The sequence below is a fragment of the Lontra canadensis genome, unplaced genomic scaffold (assembly GCF_010015895.1).
Source record: "Lontra canadensis isolate GAN:19392208 unplaced genomic scaffold, GSC_riverotter_1.0 scaffold127, whole genome shotgun sequence".
Taxonomy (NCBI): domain Eukaryota; kingdom Metazoa; phylum Chordata; class Mammalia; order Carnivora; family Mustelidae; genus Lontra; species Lontra canadensis.
In genome coordinates, this window is record NW_022631121.1 from 3,395,479 (window position 1) to 3,412,103 (window position 16,625).

The following is a 16,625-nucleotide window of genomic DNA, read 5'->3' on the forward strand; positions in this document are numbered from 1 at the left end:
AGAGGGAATCTTAAGTCCGCTCCAAGCCCAGCACGGAGTCCAAATGCCGTGATCCATCTCAGGACCCCTAAATCATGGCCTGTGCAGAAATCAAGAGTCTGATGCTTAACAGACTGCACCACCCAGGTGCCCCTGGTTAGGATGTTTATTGAGGCTTCATTACATATGCACAATTAAGTAAATCACTGGCCACTGCTGAGTAAGTGAATCTCCAGTCTCTCTCCCCTCCCTGGAGGTCAGGAGGTAGAGCTGAAGTTTCCAACCCTTTAAATATGCATGCAGTTCAGGGGCTCCTGGGTGGCTCAGTGGGTTGAAGTCTCTGCCTTCGGCTCAGGTCATGATCTCAGGGTCCTGGGATCAAGCCCTGCATTGGGCTCTCTGCTCAGCGAGGAGCCTGCTTCCTCCCCTCTCTCTGCCTGCCTCTCTGCCTGCTTGTGATCTCTGTCTGTCAAATAAATAAATAAAATATTAAAAAAAAATATGCAGTTCATTGCCCTGGCAGGCAGCGCCCATATTTAGTGGCTTTCCAAAGCCACCTCATTAACATAAACTCAGGTATGGCTGAAAGGCACTTGTTCTGAATTATGCAAAAAGCACTTCTGTCACCTTTATTGCTCGTATCACTTAGGAAATTTCAAGACTTTTAGGTGTTATGTGTCAGGAATGGGGATGAAAGCACAACACGTATTTCCCATTATAAATCATGATATCACAATTTAATGATATGCAAGAATAAGGAAAAGGCCTTTGATAAAAATTCATCACCAGTTCAAGTTAAGGAATTTTAGCAAACTTACATTAGAGGGGAATTTCCACTTTGTATCATCTATAGTAAACATACATAAATGGAGAAAGTTCTAAAAATGTCCAATAAAGTAAGAAACAAGATATGGATGTTTGGTACCAAATTTACTATCTGAAATTAAACAATTTCCCTGCTTTGACGTGTAAAGATGTTAGAAGTCATCACTACCATCCTCCCAATAAGAAAAAAAGCCAAGCAAACCGAAAAGTCAGTAATTGCTCTTGACCTAATAAGAGAATTGAAGTTACACGGCACCAATGCCCCCCAAACTGAAAGAAACAAGGGAATCACAGCTTACTGGGAGCAGAAGCCCCTGGATTCAGGAAGGGGCAGGAAACCTTACACTGTAAACATCCCCTGGCATCAGGGAAATACGGATCAAAACCGCAATGAGATACCACCTCACATAGGAAGGGGGGAATTGGAAATACTCTGGTGTAAGACACTTGTACTAATAGTGAAAGTACAGTGTTATTTGAAACAGGATTTGAATAAGGTGTACATGTCTAATGAAAGCTCTGGAAGGTCACAGGAAGGAGTGGTCAGATGAGGAGTACCCGCATGATTTATCAGGAGGACTCTCAGAGAGTTGAAGTCATTGGTATGAGGCCTTAAGTCAGCAAAAGGGAAGTATCACAACTCCCACAAGAAGTCAATGAAAGACACTGAGAGACGATTAAGGGAGTCCCCACCAAAGTGCACCCCCCCAAAAGCTACCACCTGCTGTCAGACCTGGGAAGCCCTGGGAATAGCAGCTAAGCTCAGACCCCTAAATTCTTACTAGAGGTTGGAAACGAAATGACACCATTGGTCTCAGGCCAGCACACTCAGCACAGCAGAGGGAGAATCCACTGGACTTGGTAAGAGTCACTGAAAGCCCCTTTATGAGTTCTGAGGAACTCTCCTCTACAATCCAGCACACCACACACTACCCACATCACTCCCCACCCCAACCACAGGGCCCCGCCCACAGAGTCCCCTCCAGCCCACCCCCACCCTCCAGGGTCCTCCTTGGGGCCCAGACTCACAGGAACGGAAGTGGACCTCCTGGCCCTCAAGAACTTCCTCCTAACCACGCCGTGGGCAGTGAGGCCTTCTCGGACAGCTCCTGCCTAGGGTGAGCCCAGACAGGGGTCCTGCATACTGTTAGGGGTCGAGGTGCGAGGAGTCCTGGGTTACAGCTATGGGGACACACCCTCGACAACCCCCAGCACCAACTCCCCTGGAAAGAGGGGTCTAACAGGCCCTGCCCCGCTCCGCCCCTGCTCTCGGGGCTCGGAGGCCCCAACATGGCGGTTAAGCCCCAGGTCCCTTCACTTACCTCGCGGGGTCTCGGGGATTGCAGACCTTGGCCCGGGACTGCCAGACTCTGGCTCAGCTCAGCACAGGCAGAGAGCCCCAGGCCTACTGGTGGGAAGGAGATGGCCTTTGTGACGACTGGGGGGAATCCATACCCCAGAACAGAGGCCACGTGGAGTCTCCGCTCCTGGCCTTGGCCGTGGCCTGGGAGGGTCTGGGCTGGTCTAAAGACTGAGGTGCTGCCTCACTTTGTGCTCCAGAAACTCAGGGAGGTAGGGGCCTTGGTCTAAGGTGCTGGCTGCCGGTCAGCAGAGGGAGGATTTCCAGGTCGGGCCGGCACTCAGGGTGCTAATGAGTCTCCAGCTCCTGCCGCCATTACCATGAGTGGCCAGAAGTGGGGCAAGGGAGGACCCGGAGTGAGGACTGCGGGAACCAGGAACAATAGGGCCTGTCCTCTCCTGTCGATCCTTAACATTCCAAGAAAGGGACGTCCGGCTGAGACATCCCATCATTTCTCCCATCAGGTCTCAGGCAGGTTTCAGCTTTAATCTGCAGGGGCAGCCTGCAGTCAGAGGAAGGGAGGGTCCCAGGTCCTACACAGAGTCCGAGTGGGGGTTCTGCGTCATTCCGAGGACCCCACGGACTCAGGGCAGAGAAGCCCTCCCATCAGTGGTCAGCACTAGGTGCCCCTGACTTCAGCGGTGGGCTGAAGGCTCCCTCCTTCCCTCCTTGAGGGTACCATGGAAGATCCCAGGGTCGCCTTCAGAGCAGGGGAGGGGCGTAGGGACCCAGGTCTTCCCAACACTTAACAGGGGACCCTCTCCCCCAACCCCCACTCCTCAGGCCTACCTGGATACCGGGGTCTTCACTGTCAGAAACACTGATGTCACCCCGGTAGTGCCAAGCAGGGCTGGCTGGCTGGGGCCCAACACTCACACCACCTTCCTCCTCAGGGTCCAGGCTGACCAGGGTAAGGGAGCCCTGCGGGGTCCTAGAGCAGTGCCCTGAGGGACTGTGCAGGGGCGGCCGTGGGCAAAACCAAGGTGGGATCTCTCCGGTGAAGGGTCTCCTCCCACCTCACTGTCCCCCTTCTCTAGGTGCCCTCGCTGCCGGCCAGCCCTGCCCAGTGTCACCATGCCTCGGGGCCAGAAGAGCAAGGTCCGTGCCCGGGAGAAACGCCACCAGGGCCGCAGTGAGGCTCAGGGTGTCGGGGGTGCTCCTGCTGCTGCACCAGCAGCAGCAGAGGAGGAGCTCCCCCGCGCTTCCCCAGGCTCCCCGGAGGAGGCGGGTCCATCTTCACCACGCCAGGGTGGCTCAGCCCCTGGATTTCCTGGCCCAGGGTCCCCAGGCCTGCCAGGTGACCAGGGCGCAGAGAACCCAGCTGCAGCTGCGGCCCTGGCCCCGGCCGCCCCCCTGGCCGCTCCCCGGGCCGCTCCCCGGGTTGCCCTCCGGGCCATTCGCAAAAACCCTCTGATCCGCAAGGTCGGGATGTTGGTGCAGTTCCTGCTGGGGAAGCACAGCTCCGGGGAGCCCATCACACGAGCGGCGCTGCTGAAGATCGTTGGCAGGAAGTATGGCGAGCACTTTGCAGAGATCTTCAGGCTCACCTCCCAGCGCATGCAGCTGGTCTTCGGGCTGGAGGTCCGGGAGGTCGATGCCCGCGGCCAGTCCTACACGCTGGTCAGCAAGCTGGCCCTACCCGGCGAGGGCACCCTGGGCGGCGGCAGCAAGGGGCTGCCCAAGACCGGCCTCCTGATGGCGCTCCTGGGCATGATCTTCATGAAGGGCAACCGCGCCAGCGAGGAGGAGGTCTGGGAGTTCCTCAACGTGCTGGGCGTGCAGGAGGGCAGGAGGCACCTGGTCTTCGGTGAGCCGCGCAAGTTCATCACCGAAGACCTGGTGCGCCAGGGCTACCTGGAGTACCGCCGGGTGCCGGCCAGCGACCCTCTGCGCCACGAGTTCCTGTGGGGCCCGCGGGCCCGCGTGGAGACCAGCAAGATGCAGGTGCTGCAGGTCATGGCCAAGATCAACGACACCTTGCCCAGCTGCTTCCCTGAGCTGTACGAGGAGGCTCTGCTAGAGGAGGAGGAGCGCGTGGTGGGCCGTAGCAGGCGCCGGTTCTAGTCAGGCAGTCGGGGCGGCTGCTTTCCCCTGGGGTGGGAGAGGGCACCTTCCCAGTAGTGCAGAGCCCTAGGGATGGGAAGGAACAAAGCATAGGTGTTCTCACAGTTAAGAAAGAATTCAACATTTTAAGTAGTGGGGTTCAAGGTGGATGTAGTTTTAAAAAACATATCTTCTTTTTGTTCCTTCCTCACATGAGTTATTCAAGGTAAAGATAGATTAAAAAAACAGGTAGCTATTAGCTTAAGATATTTAGTATTTTTTCAAATTTTTTCTTTAATAGAAATTTTACTTACCTTTATAATATAAATATATAAAAAACGTGGGCCATATAGTTTTTGCTGTTTAAAAGGTTTTAATGTTCCAGTTTTAGTATTTATGAAACAATTTAAAAATACTCAATAATTTGTTCATGATCCAGACAAGGTAACATGCCATCAGAACACGATTTACATGGAGATGTGAAGGAATCCAATAGCAAAATAGTTGGGATCACAAAGTGTATGAAAAAGCTTTTAAAATTTAAGATGTTCAATTATTTGTTTATTTCTTTTAGTCTTTTTTCCCTAATATTAAAAGTTATCTACCCTGGATTTGTGTAATTTATTAAAGACTGTTGAAGAGCAACTGTATATTCTCTAATATCTACTCGATTAAGAACAAAAAAAATGGGAGGTTGATAACTTTGGGTTTCAAAATAATCATAAATATCAATGATTAAAGATCCAATATTTCCCTGTAAGTATGCCAAGTGCTTTACAATACAGTGTGTATTCCAACATTCCTACAAGACAGGACTTAGGAGACTCCTTTTACTGACAAATAACTTGTACATTTCTCACTTTCATAAGGTTGGCAAGTGACAGAGCTAAGGATGGTCGCAGGGATGTGAAATCCTTGGACTAACACAGGGAGGCTCCTTCCAGAAGAGGGGCCTAACAGAAGTCAAGGCAGTAACACTGAGTAACAATAAGAATACTTTTCCAAGAAAGAATGAGGCTATATACAGCCTTGTCCCTTGTTGGACCTAGGAGACCAAGGTGTGGAAACATGATGAATCATACTCGTTTCCTCCCATGGCATCTCCTATAGGGGAGAAACCTCATCAAGTCAGCAGAGGGAGAATTTCTAGATTGTTGCAGGAGTCAAGGTGAGGACCCTGAAGACTGAGGAGACCACCAACCCCATAACAGTGGGGGCTGAGGCACCAGTCCAGATCCTGACCGGGTGAGATCTAAGGGGGTCACCAGCCTCAGAACACTGCAGTCCCATAGAGCCTCACCCCTTCTACCAGTTTAGAGAGAATATAGACCAGTGGGCGGTGGGGAGCAGACAGGGCTCATGCTTGCTTTAGCCTCTGAAGTCTGGAGTGTGAGCATCTTAATCTGATGTGAAGTTCCTCAGTAGTGTTAGAAAGTTGTACAAGGAGTCCAGTTTTTTCCTAACCCTTTATATTTTCTATTAACCAGAACAATATAACATGTTACTTGCATAGGGACTGTCATGAAAATGTGAAATAATTATATGGGAAAATTACTTGGGAATCACAAAAAAGAAAAATAGGACAGTAAATGGTTAAATTCTTGGCCAGGCTCATTCTTTTAGTCTTTAATATGTATCTGCATCTCTACCTGTCTATATATATCTATATAAGATACATATGTAGATATATATGATTATATACATAATATTAAATATATATTTAGATATATAATTCACACACACACACATCTGGATTTTCTCTACTTATTCAGGAATGTGGGTGAAATGAAATCATAATACATTAGAAATCCTGCTTACTGTCTAATTACCAAGCATTAATTCAGCATCTGCTCTTTGGGAAACTCCATTGTAGTATGGGGGAACAGAAAGAAAAAGAAGACTGAGCCACTGCCCATAGATTTACAAGTCTAGGAGAAGCTATCATCAAAGGAAGATGGTGAGATATACTCTACGACCTAAAAGTCAACAAAAAAGAAGCAGTGAGGAAGAAGAGGAATTTCCAGATGAGAGCAGTCAAGTGTAGATTATCTGAGGCCGGGCGGTTCGGGGCTGTGACTCTGGAGGCTAAGCGAATCCTAAGCAAAGGACAGACACCAGATTGTGTGTCTGGGAGTGAACAGACTGAAGCCTGGAACGAATTCTTCTTCTTCTTTTTTAAAGATTTTATTCGTTTGACAGAGAGAGACATAGCGAGAGAAGGAACACAAGCAGGGGGAGCGGGAGAGGGAGAAGCAGGCTTCCCACCGAGCAGGGAGCCCGATGCGGGACTCGATCCCAGGACCCTGGGATCATGACCTGAGCCGAAGGCAGATGCTTAACAACTGAGCCACCCAGGTGCCCCTGGAATGAATTCTTAACAGCAACCTTGGGAATGTGGGAAAACCAGAGACACCTCTCCACCTGAAGCAGGAATAGATGGGGTCCTGCACTTTTGTCCCACTGCTAATGAACACAGTGGACAAATTAGGTGTTTCGTGTACATCATATCTAAGAAACTTCTAAGAAACAGGGTTCTACTCCCTTAAAGTATGGTCAAGAAGCCACCAAGTTCACACTCTGCCTTGGATGAGGAGAGCCAGAGCCCACTCCATTGAAATGGCATTGTAATTAGGTTTTCTTGAGTACAATTCTGCAAATTCTAAGTTAGGGACCACTGAGTTGCATCTAACTGGGTAAGACTCATACTGAAATTAAAATACATACCCCTCGAATAGGGACAATTTTCTTGCCAGGAAACATATTGGCTATTTTGGTGTTTTCTGTCCTGCAGTGCATTTTCTCTGACATAGGCTGAATGAAAGCAAACAAACAAAAATATTACAAAGGTGCGGGTGGTATCACCTGGGACCAAGATGATCTGAGTAAAAGTTGTCATTAATAAGAGACCCAATATTTGCCAATCAGTGTCCTAGGTGCTCTATATTCCTGGATGGATGAAAGCCCTGGGCCTTCCCTGCTCTGCCCTCACGCCCCACTCTGGAATCTCTTGACGGTGCGGTATTTGAGACTGGCCTCCAAACAAAGACACGGATGAGGGAGCTTAACCACGTGGTCAATAACCAAAGCCTCCCTCACAATTTGGGGCTGAGGAATGACCCGGGATCTCACTATGCAGCAAGCACCTGCTGACGCTGAAATCCTCAGAAGCCCAGAGCCCTTCTGTGAGAAGAAAGCGGTTCCTTGGGAGACACGCGGTCTTGGAAGAGCAAAGATCAAAATAGTTCAGCACCGTTCTGTTGCCTCTTACCTCAGTCCTTGCCGCAGAGGAATACCTTGGTTTTTCCTTGCCTACTGGTGCTTGTAAAGTGTCCTGCATGCCCAGTCATGCTGAGGGTTGCCCGGACTCATGAGTTAAGGTATGGACCATGCTTTAATAGAAAGAGAACATTCTTTTCCTACTGAGATTCTAGAATCTACTGCAATGGTTAACCCAGAAAGAAGCTTTTATGAGAAGAAGATGTTCCTTTCCTGCTGAAGTTTTATAGAATCCTTTGGATAAACCTGATGTGATCTTGTATTGTGAAGCACCTGTCACATGGTAGGGTCTTAAGAATGTTGTAGAATTTTAAGGAAGACTTAGCCTTGCCAGAAATGCCATCAGGAGTAGAGGAGATTGTTTTCATAACAAATTCTTTTTTTCTTTTTAGATTTATTTGAGAGACAGAGATAAAGAGAGAGAAAGAGAAAACATATGCAAGGGAGGGGCTGAAGGGAGAGGGAGGGAGTCTTAAGCAGACTCCCTACTGAGTGCAGAGCTAAAGTGGGGCTTGATCCCATGACTCTGAGATCATGACCTGAGCTGAAATCAGGAGTCCAAGGTTTAATCGACTGAGCTACCCAGGAGTCCTGTGTTTTCATAACAAATTCTAATAACTGCTCTTTTCCTGAGCATCTACTATGTAAGTTTATGGGAGAGACTAGAGCTATTCATCCATAGCTGTCTTGCCCTCCTCTTTGGCTCACCAGTAGACTACGCTGCCCAGTTCGCTTATAGTTAGGAAGGGTCATGTGACTACCCTTGCCACTGAAATATAAGTGGAAGCATTTTTTCTCCTTTCTGGGCCTATATATTTGACAGAGAGTATTCCACCTCCACACTTTTCTTCTTTTGTTCTATAGCAAGAACTGAAACCCATGTTTAGGTGATGGATAGAGCCTGAATCACTGGGTCACATGATAGCACAGACCCCACCCCACCCCCGCTTCCAATCCACATCCTTCATTCGATAGTGCCTTCATTCGATGAAGCTGTTCAGACTTCACATTGTGTCTGTGGCATCAGCTAGCAGTTGCTTTAATACACATTTCCTATTTCTGTTGTTAGACTTATTTAACTATTTTAATTGCCAAGATAATGGTGCATATATTCTTGCAGCAAAATAATTCAATACAGAGAAATCACAACTGCCTACTCTACATCAAGCCTAGTAAATTCTGTAACAGCCTCGGTGGTGAATAAAATTAGCCCGTGACAGGTATTATTTTAAAAATAATTCTATACTTTTTTTTTTTTCCTACCAGGACTCATTTATTTTACAACTGGGAGTTTGTACCTTTTGACTACCTTCACCCATTTTACCCACCTTACTTTCCACCTCTGGCAAAAACCAATCTGTTCTCTGTATTTATATCCATTGGGGATTTTTTTTTTTTTGGTTGCTGGTGGTGTTTTTTAAAGATTCTCACATATAAGTGAGATCATATGGTATTTGTCTTTCTCTGAATTATTTCACTTAGCACAATGCCCTCAAGGTCCATCCATGTTGTCGCAAATGTCAGGATTTCCTTCTTTTTATGAGTATGTAATATTTTATAGGTATTACATTTTATTTATCCACTCATCCATCAGTGGACACTGAGGTTTCCATGTTTCCATGTCTTGGTTACTGAAATAATGCTGCAATGAATGTGGGAGTACAGATACAGTTTTGGCTTAGTGTTTTCATTTCCTTTGGAGACACAGATGTGCTATAAAAACTTATTGTGGGGGCGCCTGGGTGGCTCAGTGGGTTAAAGCCTCTGCTTTCAGCTCGGGTCATGATCCCAGGGGTCCTGGGATCGAGCCCCGCATCCATCAGGCTCTCTGCTCAGCGGGGAGCCTGCTTCCTCCTCTCTCTCTGCCTGCCTCTCTACTACTTGTGATCTCTGTCAAATAAATATATAAAATCTTTTAAAAAAAACTTATTGTGACTTAAACATACACTAATCTTTTCTTCTGTCATATCTAATCTGTCATTGGTCAAAAAGAGTGTATGTTTTTATCTCAGGCACAGAAGTTAGTACCACATAGTTCATTTGTGTTTCTTTGTCTTGTATCTCTGTTTAACGTGTTTTTTTTTTATTTTTTAAATTTATTTTCAGCTTAACAGTATTCACTGTTTTTACACCACACCCAGTGCTCTATGCAATCCATGCCCTCTCCAATACCCACCACCTGGTTCCCCCAACCTCCCAACCCCCGCCCCTTCAAAACCCTCAGATTGTTTTTCAGAGTCCATAGTCTCTCATGGTTCACCTCCCCTTCCAATTTCCCTCAACTCCCTTCTCCTCTCTAACTCCCCTTGTCCTCCATGCTATTTGTTATGCTCCACAAATAAGTGAAACCGTATGATAATTGTCTCTCTTGGCTTGACTTATTTCACTCAGCATAATCTCTTCCAGTCCTGTCCATGTTGCTACAAAAGTTGGGTATTCATCCTTTCTGATGGAGGTATAATACTCCATAGTGTATATGGACCACGTCTTATTTTTGTTTTTGAAAAAAAATGGAATATAGTTATAACTCTTTTGATGTAATTGTCTACTCATTCTATTACCTATATCCTTTCTAGATAAATTTTAATCACTTAATTTTTATTCTTGCTAGTGGACATATTCTCCTGCTTCTTTGCATGCTGGGCAATTTTTTATTGGATGCCAAACATTGTGAATTTGGCCTTGTTCACACTTATCAAGCCCTGGTGTGTCAGATACTGTTTTTTTCCCAATACCTATATATTTTTGGGCTTTATTCTATAACTCAGACAAGATTCTTAGAAACACTTTTTTTTTTTCAATGTTTGCTTTAAAGGTTTGTTGGGTGTTGCCAAGCTGCATAAATCTAGGACAAAGCCTGCATCATGACAGAAGCAACTTTCTGAGTACTCTCTCTGATGCTCTGGGCATGATATGGTTTTCCATTCTGACTTGTGCAAGTAGGAAATACCCCATATGGAGTCTGAAATTCTCTCCCTGTGCACCTCTCTCAGTCTGGGACTTTGCCCTGTGAACTCGAACTTCCTGGTCACCCTCTGACCCTCAGTCTTATCTTCTCAACTCCTGAGCTATGGGTTTCACTTTAACTACCAGTCTCTGACTTGTAGATTCAAGGCAACAAGCTGGTGCAATTCTAGGCTTTTTTCTTTTCAGTCTCTTGGGGGTCACTGTCTTTCCTTGCCTGATGGCCAATATATTGGAAATGGTTGTCATATATATTTTGGCACTTCTTCCTGTTTTCTTAGTTGTTTCTGGCAGGTATCTAGATCCATTTCCTATTGTTCTATCTTCGCCAGAAATATAAGTAGTATAATCCAAATTTAAAACCTTAATTTTTATGATCAACAAATGCCTTCAAACTGTAAGCCATCCAATATTTGAAATACATTAGAATAAAAACTTGGATGGAAAGACTGTGGAACACACACAAGTATGTTTGTGTGTGTATATATGTATGTATGTGTATGTGTATACATATGTATATATATTCACAGACACATTTATGCATAAGAAGCAGAATATAAACATCCAGGGCAAAATATCAAAAATATTCCTTTCCTCCTTGTGGAAAGATAAAGGATTACTTATTTATGATTTCTATATTTTCTGACACTGATAAAATACATATACATTTCCTTTATGTTTATAAAATACTATAAATATTCAAAATATGATTTACATACCTTGCAGAGAAACTGAACCTATAGGATGTTTGTGTGTGTGTGTGTGTGTGTGTGTGTATATGTATGTATGTATATATATATATATACATATATATATATACATACATACATACACACACACATCTCTGTGTATCTATGTATCTATTAATCATTCTAGAGAGATTTATTATAGGTAATTGACTCACATGATTATGGAGGCTGACAACTGCCAAGATCTGTAGCATGAGTTGACAAGCTGGATGCCCAGGACAGCTACAGGTTTAGTTCCACTATGAAGGCCAGCAGACTTGAAACCCCAGTATTTCGAGTCTAAAGATAGGGGAAAAAATGTCCGATTTCAAAGGCAATCAGGTGGGAAGAAATCTCTCTTAGACCTTGTTCAATTCAGGCCTTCAAGTGATTATAAGAGGAGTACCCACATTAGGGAGGACAACCTACGCATTTAAATGTTAATCTTATACAAAAACACCCTCACAGAAGCACCCAGAATCATGTTTGATCATAGCACCCCATGGCCCAGTTAAACTGACACAGAAATCTAAAATATCCTGACACTGAAATTAAACACACATTCTCAAAATTTACCTTTTAATAATTAGAAAAAATTTTAAAATCTATGGATTGGGCTATATGCATTCAACCAACTTAAAGGACTCCATCTAGAAAGTTTTAAGTTATATTTTAAAAGCAGAAATATATACATATGCATATACCTACATATAACTTACACAAATCTTCTCTGACATGATTGGATTCATTCACTATATTTACAATATTTATATGAATTGCTGCTAGGCAACTAATCGTGGCAACAACATAAAACACTGATCGCTTTTAGTATTACACATTGTATTTCTATGTTTGTTACCAGAGCTCATATAAAGAAACTGTGCTCTTTATTTTTTTAATCTTTTTTCAGTGTTCCAAAATTTATTGTTTATGCACCACAACCAGTGCTCCATGCAATACATGCCCTCCTTAATACCCACCACTGGGCTCACCTAGCCCCCCCATACTCCCTCCCCTCTAAAACCCTCAGTTTGTTTCTCAGAGTCCACAGTCTCTCATGGTTCCTCTCCCCCTCTGATTTCCCCCAACTCACTTCTCCCAATGTTCGCCGTGTTATTCTTTATGCTCCACAAGTAAGTGAAACCATATAATAATTGACTCTCTCTGATTGACTTATTTCACTCAGCATAATCTCTTCCGGTCCCATCCATGTTGATACAAAAGTTGGGTATCATCCTTTCTGATGGATACATAATACCCCATAGTATATATGGACCACATCTTCTTTATCCATTTGTCTGTTGAAGGGCATCTTGGTTCTTTCCACAGTTTGGTGACAGTGGCCATTGCTGCTATGAACATTGGGGTACATATATACAGTGGGGCCCTTCTTTTCACTACATCTGTATCTTTGGGGTAAATACCCAGTGTGCAATTGCAGGTCCTTAGGGTAGCTCTATTTTTAATTTCTTAAGCAATCTCCACACTGTTCTCCAAAGAGGCTGCACCAACTTGCATTCCCACCAACAGTGTAAGAGGGTTCCCCTTTCTCCACATCCTCTCCAACACACGTTGCTTACCGTCTTGTTGACTTTGGCCATTCTAACTGGTGTAAGGTGGTATCTCAATGTGGTTTTGATTTGAATCTCCCTGACGGCTAATGATGCTGAACATTTTTTCATGTATCCATTGGCCATTTGTATGTCTTCTTTGGAGAAGTGTCTGTTCATGTCTTCTGCCATTTTTTGATGTGATTATCTGTTTTGTGTGTGTTGAGTCTGAGGAATTCTTTATAGATCTTGGATATCAGCCCTTTGTCTGTAATGTCACTTGCCAATATCTTCTCCCATTCCATGGGTTGCCTCTTGGTTTTTTTGACTGTTTCCTTTGCTGTGCAGAAGCTTTTGATCTTGATGAAGTCCCAAAAGTTCATTTTCGCTTTTGTCTCTTCAATAAGTGGTGCTGGGAAAATTGGACAGCTATATACAGAAGAATGAAACTTGACCATTCTCTTACACCATACACAAAGATAAACTCGAAATGGATAAAAGACCTCAACATGAGGCAGGAATCTATCAAAATCCTAGAGGAGAACATAGACCTCTTCGAAAATGGCCACAGCAAATTCTTTCAAGACATGTCTCCAAAGGCAAAGGAAACGAATGCAAAACTGTGCAATTTAAAATATGTAATATTTTCACTGCTGCCATTAATTTCAAGTAGTAATTGAAAATGTATTTCTTTTTTTACTTATTTTCGTGAGGATGATGTCAGATAAAGCAGATTTTCCCTCAGACTATTATTTAACACATCTCCTAAGTTAACATGTGAGTATCTTTCACAAAGTAAAAACCATGGAAACGGAACTGGGATCCATGATTTACTTAATTCCCCTCCCCTACTGTCAATGTTGCTAACCTCTCCATTGTTAGTTACATATCACATACTTATTTTCTGGTTTCGACATTCTTCTATTACAAAGTTTGCATTTATAAATTGTCCTGATAACAAAGGCACTAATGCTTTTGTTAACATTGATATAAATTTCTGTTATTTCACGCCCAAGTAATTTTCTCCCTGTGGTATCACCTGCTCCGTGTTAGTTTCTTTTCCTTTATTAAAGAATTATATTCTCTCTTCTCCAGTGAGCATAATTTATTTCTTTGCGTTTGAACCATGGCCTTCTTTTAAGAAATCATCAATTCCCAAGTTTTACCACATGCTTTTGATCTGAAGGTGATTCCACAGATTTGCCATTACACAGGGCATATACATATTAGTTGGCAGTACAATTCTTAAACTACTTTACTTTTTCTCTTTAAAAGTTTGCCCATATTCTCTAAAAAAGGTGAAAAAGAATGAATAGACATCAGTATTTTCCCTGATACCATTTTATAGTTAGAGCAGCACCTGAATATTGCAAATCGAAACTCGTCTTTCTTTTTCCAATTTATCACCTTGTTTCTTTAGCATGCCTTTGCTGCAGATCTAAACTATCTGCTGTTGCATTCTTGCTTTTAAGTAGTTATACATTCCTACCAGATCATAAAGCAGTTGCTGTTATTTTTTAAAAAAGATTTATTATTTGGGGGGGAGGCAGAGGGGGCCGGGCTGAGTGTGGAGCCCAACACGGGGGTACATTTCATGACCCTGGGATCATGACCCTGAGATCACAACCCAAGTCAAAACCAAGAGTCGGATGCTTAACTGACTGTGCCTTCCAGGAGTCTTAGCAGCTGTTATTATTTTACATGATTATAACAGATGCTCTGTCATTTTTGCCCTCTCTGCAACTCGTGTGTTCCATATTCCTTTGTGGACATGGACATATATATGTCTGCTGTACTGAAAACCCCCTCTGCTCAATATTCTGTTTTGTCAAACTGGCATTAGATATTCAGATTCCATGTCCCTGAACACCCAACTCTCAACAAGCAAATTTCTTAACTCCTCTATATTTTACTTGGATTTGAACATCAAGGTAGGACAATCCTCTTACCATCTAACACTGCTTCGCATCTTTTATATCTACATTCTTTGAAAAATGTTTCTGTGTCATTTTCTTACACATTTTCACTTTCCTTCATAACACGGCTTGATTTACTCATCAATATAATTCAGTCCCATGAGTCTCAGGAACAATTTAAGGATATTTACAGTAAAAAGACTTTACAATAAAGTAAAATAATATAATGATTTAAAATTTGAATGATTAAAGATAGGTTTTTTAAAAAATTAGAGTAGAAATGCCATGTTGAATTCAATGAAGACCTAATTCACAAAATGTCTGTTGTATATCCCTGTTTGGGAACAAAGTTTGGTCCTGTCCTTTCTAACATCCAACGTGAAAAGGAGATCAAAATACAGTAAGTAATTGATAAGGCCCATAAAACGAAAACAAAAGCCATTATCTGACATAGCTCTTTTTCACACTACCAAAAGTGAAGGACAGAGAAATAGAAAAAGAGAGATCCATTTGCCTCCTGTCCTTCAACGTCTGAGGAGGAAAGAGCGTAGGTGGCTCACCCTGCTGTTACCTCCTACTTCCCGCGAATGCGGCATCTGTCACAGCAATAACATTGTCGCACAGGATTATTAAGTAAATGCAATCTAATTCAGATGGTAAAGTTTGAACATGCACTGATCTGACAGGGGGTAGAGTTCCTTAAGTTTTTATTTTTTTTAACCCCACATGTATTGATTCATGTAACAATAACCATAATCAGGATACAGAACTGTTCTCTCACCATATAAAATGTCTCCAGCACTCCCCATCTGAAGTCTCACCTTTCCCCAAATCTTAAACCTTGACAACCATGGATCTGTTTCCATTTCCTATAATTTGGTCATTTTGAGAATGTTATAGAAGTGGAATTTTATGGTATGTAAATTTCACACTCAGGTTAGCTTTTCTGCTCAGCAAATAATCTCAAGTTCCACCCAGAATGTTTCTATCATCAATTTCCCCTTCTCTTGGGCTCGCTTCGGCAGCACATATACTAAAATTTCCCCTTCTCTTTTTAATGCTGAGGAGTAGTCCATTGTATTGATGTACCTGAGCCTTTTATACATTCCCCAGTTGAAGGACAGTTGGGTACTTAAGTTCTCTTAAATTCCGGGCTGCTACAAATAAAGTTGTTATATGCATTTGTTTGTGATGTTTTAGCTGCTGCTTGATCATATGGTAGGTGCGTTTTAACTACACAAACCTGGCAAATTGATTTCCAGAGATCCTGGACCATTTTCCTTTCTCACCATCTGTGTATGAGCAATCCAACTGCTTGAAATCCTCACTAATACTTGGTATTTTGAGTAATTTCTATGTTAGCTAGTACAGCAGGTGTACAGTTGCATGTCATCACTGCATGAATTCACAGTTCCTTAATGGACCTTCATGCGGAACATAATTGCATCTGCCTCTTCCATTCATAGATCCTTTTCTGTGAGATGTGTTCAAGTTCTATGCGTATTTTCTAATTGTACTCTTTTTTCCTTATTGTTGTTCAGCATATTTTTTCTTATTTCATTTGGGTCCAAGTGTTTTGTCACACGTGTGAGTTGCAAACATATGCAAATCTTCCTGTCTATGGTCTTTATTCTCTGTCTTTCACAGTGTGTCTTGTAAAGCAAAAGGTTTTAGTTTTGAGGAAGTACTACTGATCAGTGCTTTCGTTATGGATCTAAAGTTAGGTCCAAAAATGCTTCACAGTGGAGGGAAGGCACAAGCCATACACAGCTGTACTGGCTCTGGAGCCTGCAGTAAAAGGTAGATGGTGAGATCCCAGAAAGAAAAGGTCTTAAAGTTCCGCCCTTTTTCTTCCCAGTGAGCCTTGGAAGACTGACTTTCTACCGCTACGCTGTAGGAATCAGAAGCAGCGCCTCAGCCTACACAGAAGGAAGTTGTGGCCCGGTGACTCCAGAGAATATAAAAACACCTGAAAACTATAGAA

The 16,625-nt window shown here is 43.4% G+C and overlaps 1 protein-coding gene across 1 annotated transcript; it reads left to right on the forward strand.

Annotated features, from left to right (window-relative positions):
* Positions 1–1,902: 1,902 nt before the first annotated feature.
* On the forward strand, positions 1,903–4,243 carry LOC116857859 (melanoma-associated antigen B17-like). Its single transcript, XM_032842317.1, has 2 exons — positions 1,903–1,922; positions 3,202–4,243. The coding sequence occupies exon 2, from the start codon at positions 3,239–3,241 to the stop codon at positions 4,226–4,228; it is 990 nt and encodes a 329-aa protein (XP_032698208.1). The 5' UTR covers positions 1,903–1,922; positions 3,202–3,238; the 3' UTR covers positions 4,229–4,243.
* The last annotated feature ends 12,382 nt before the right edge of the window (positions 4,244–16,625 follow it).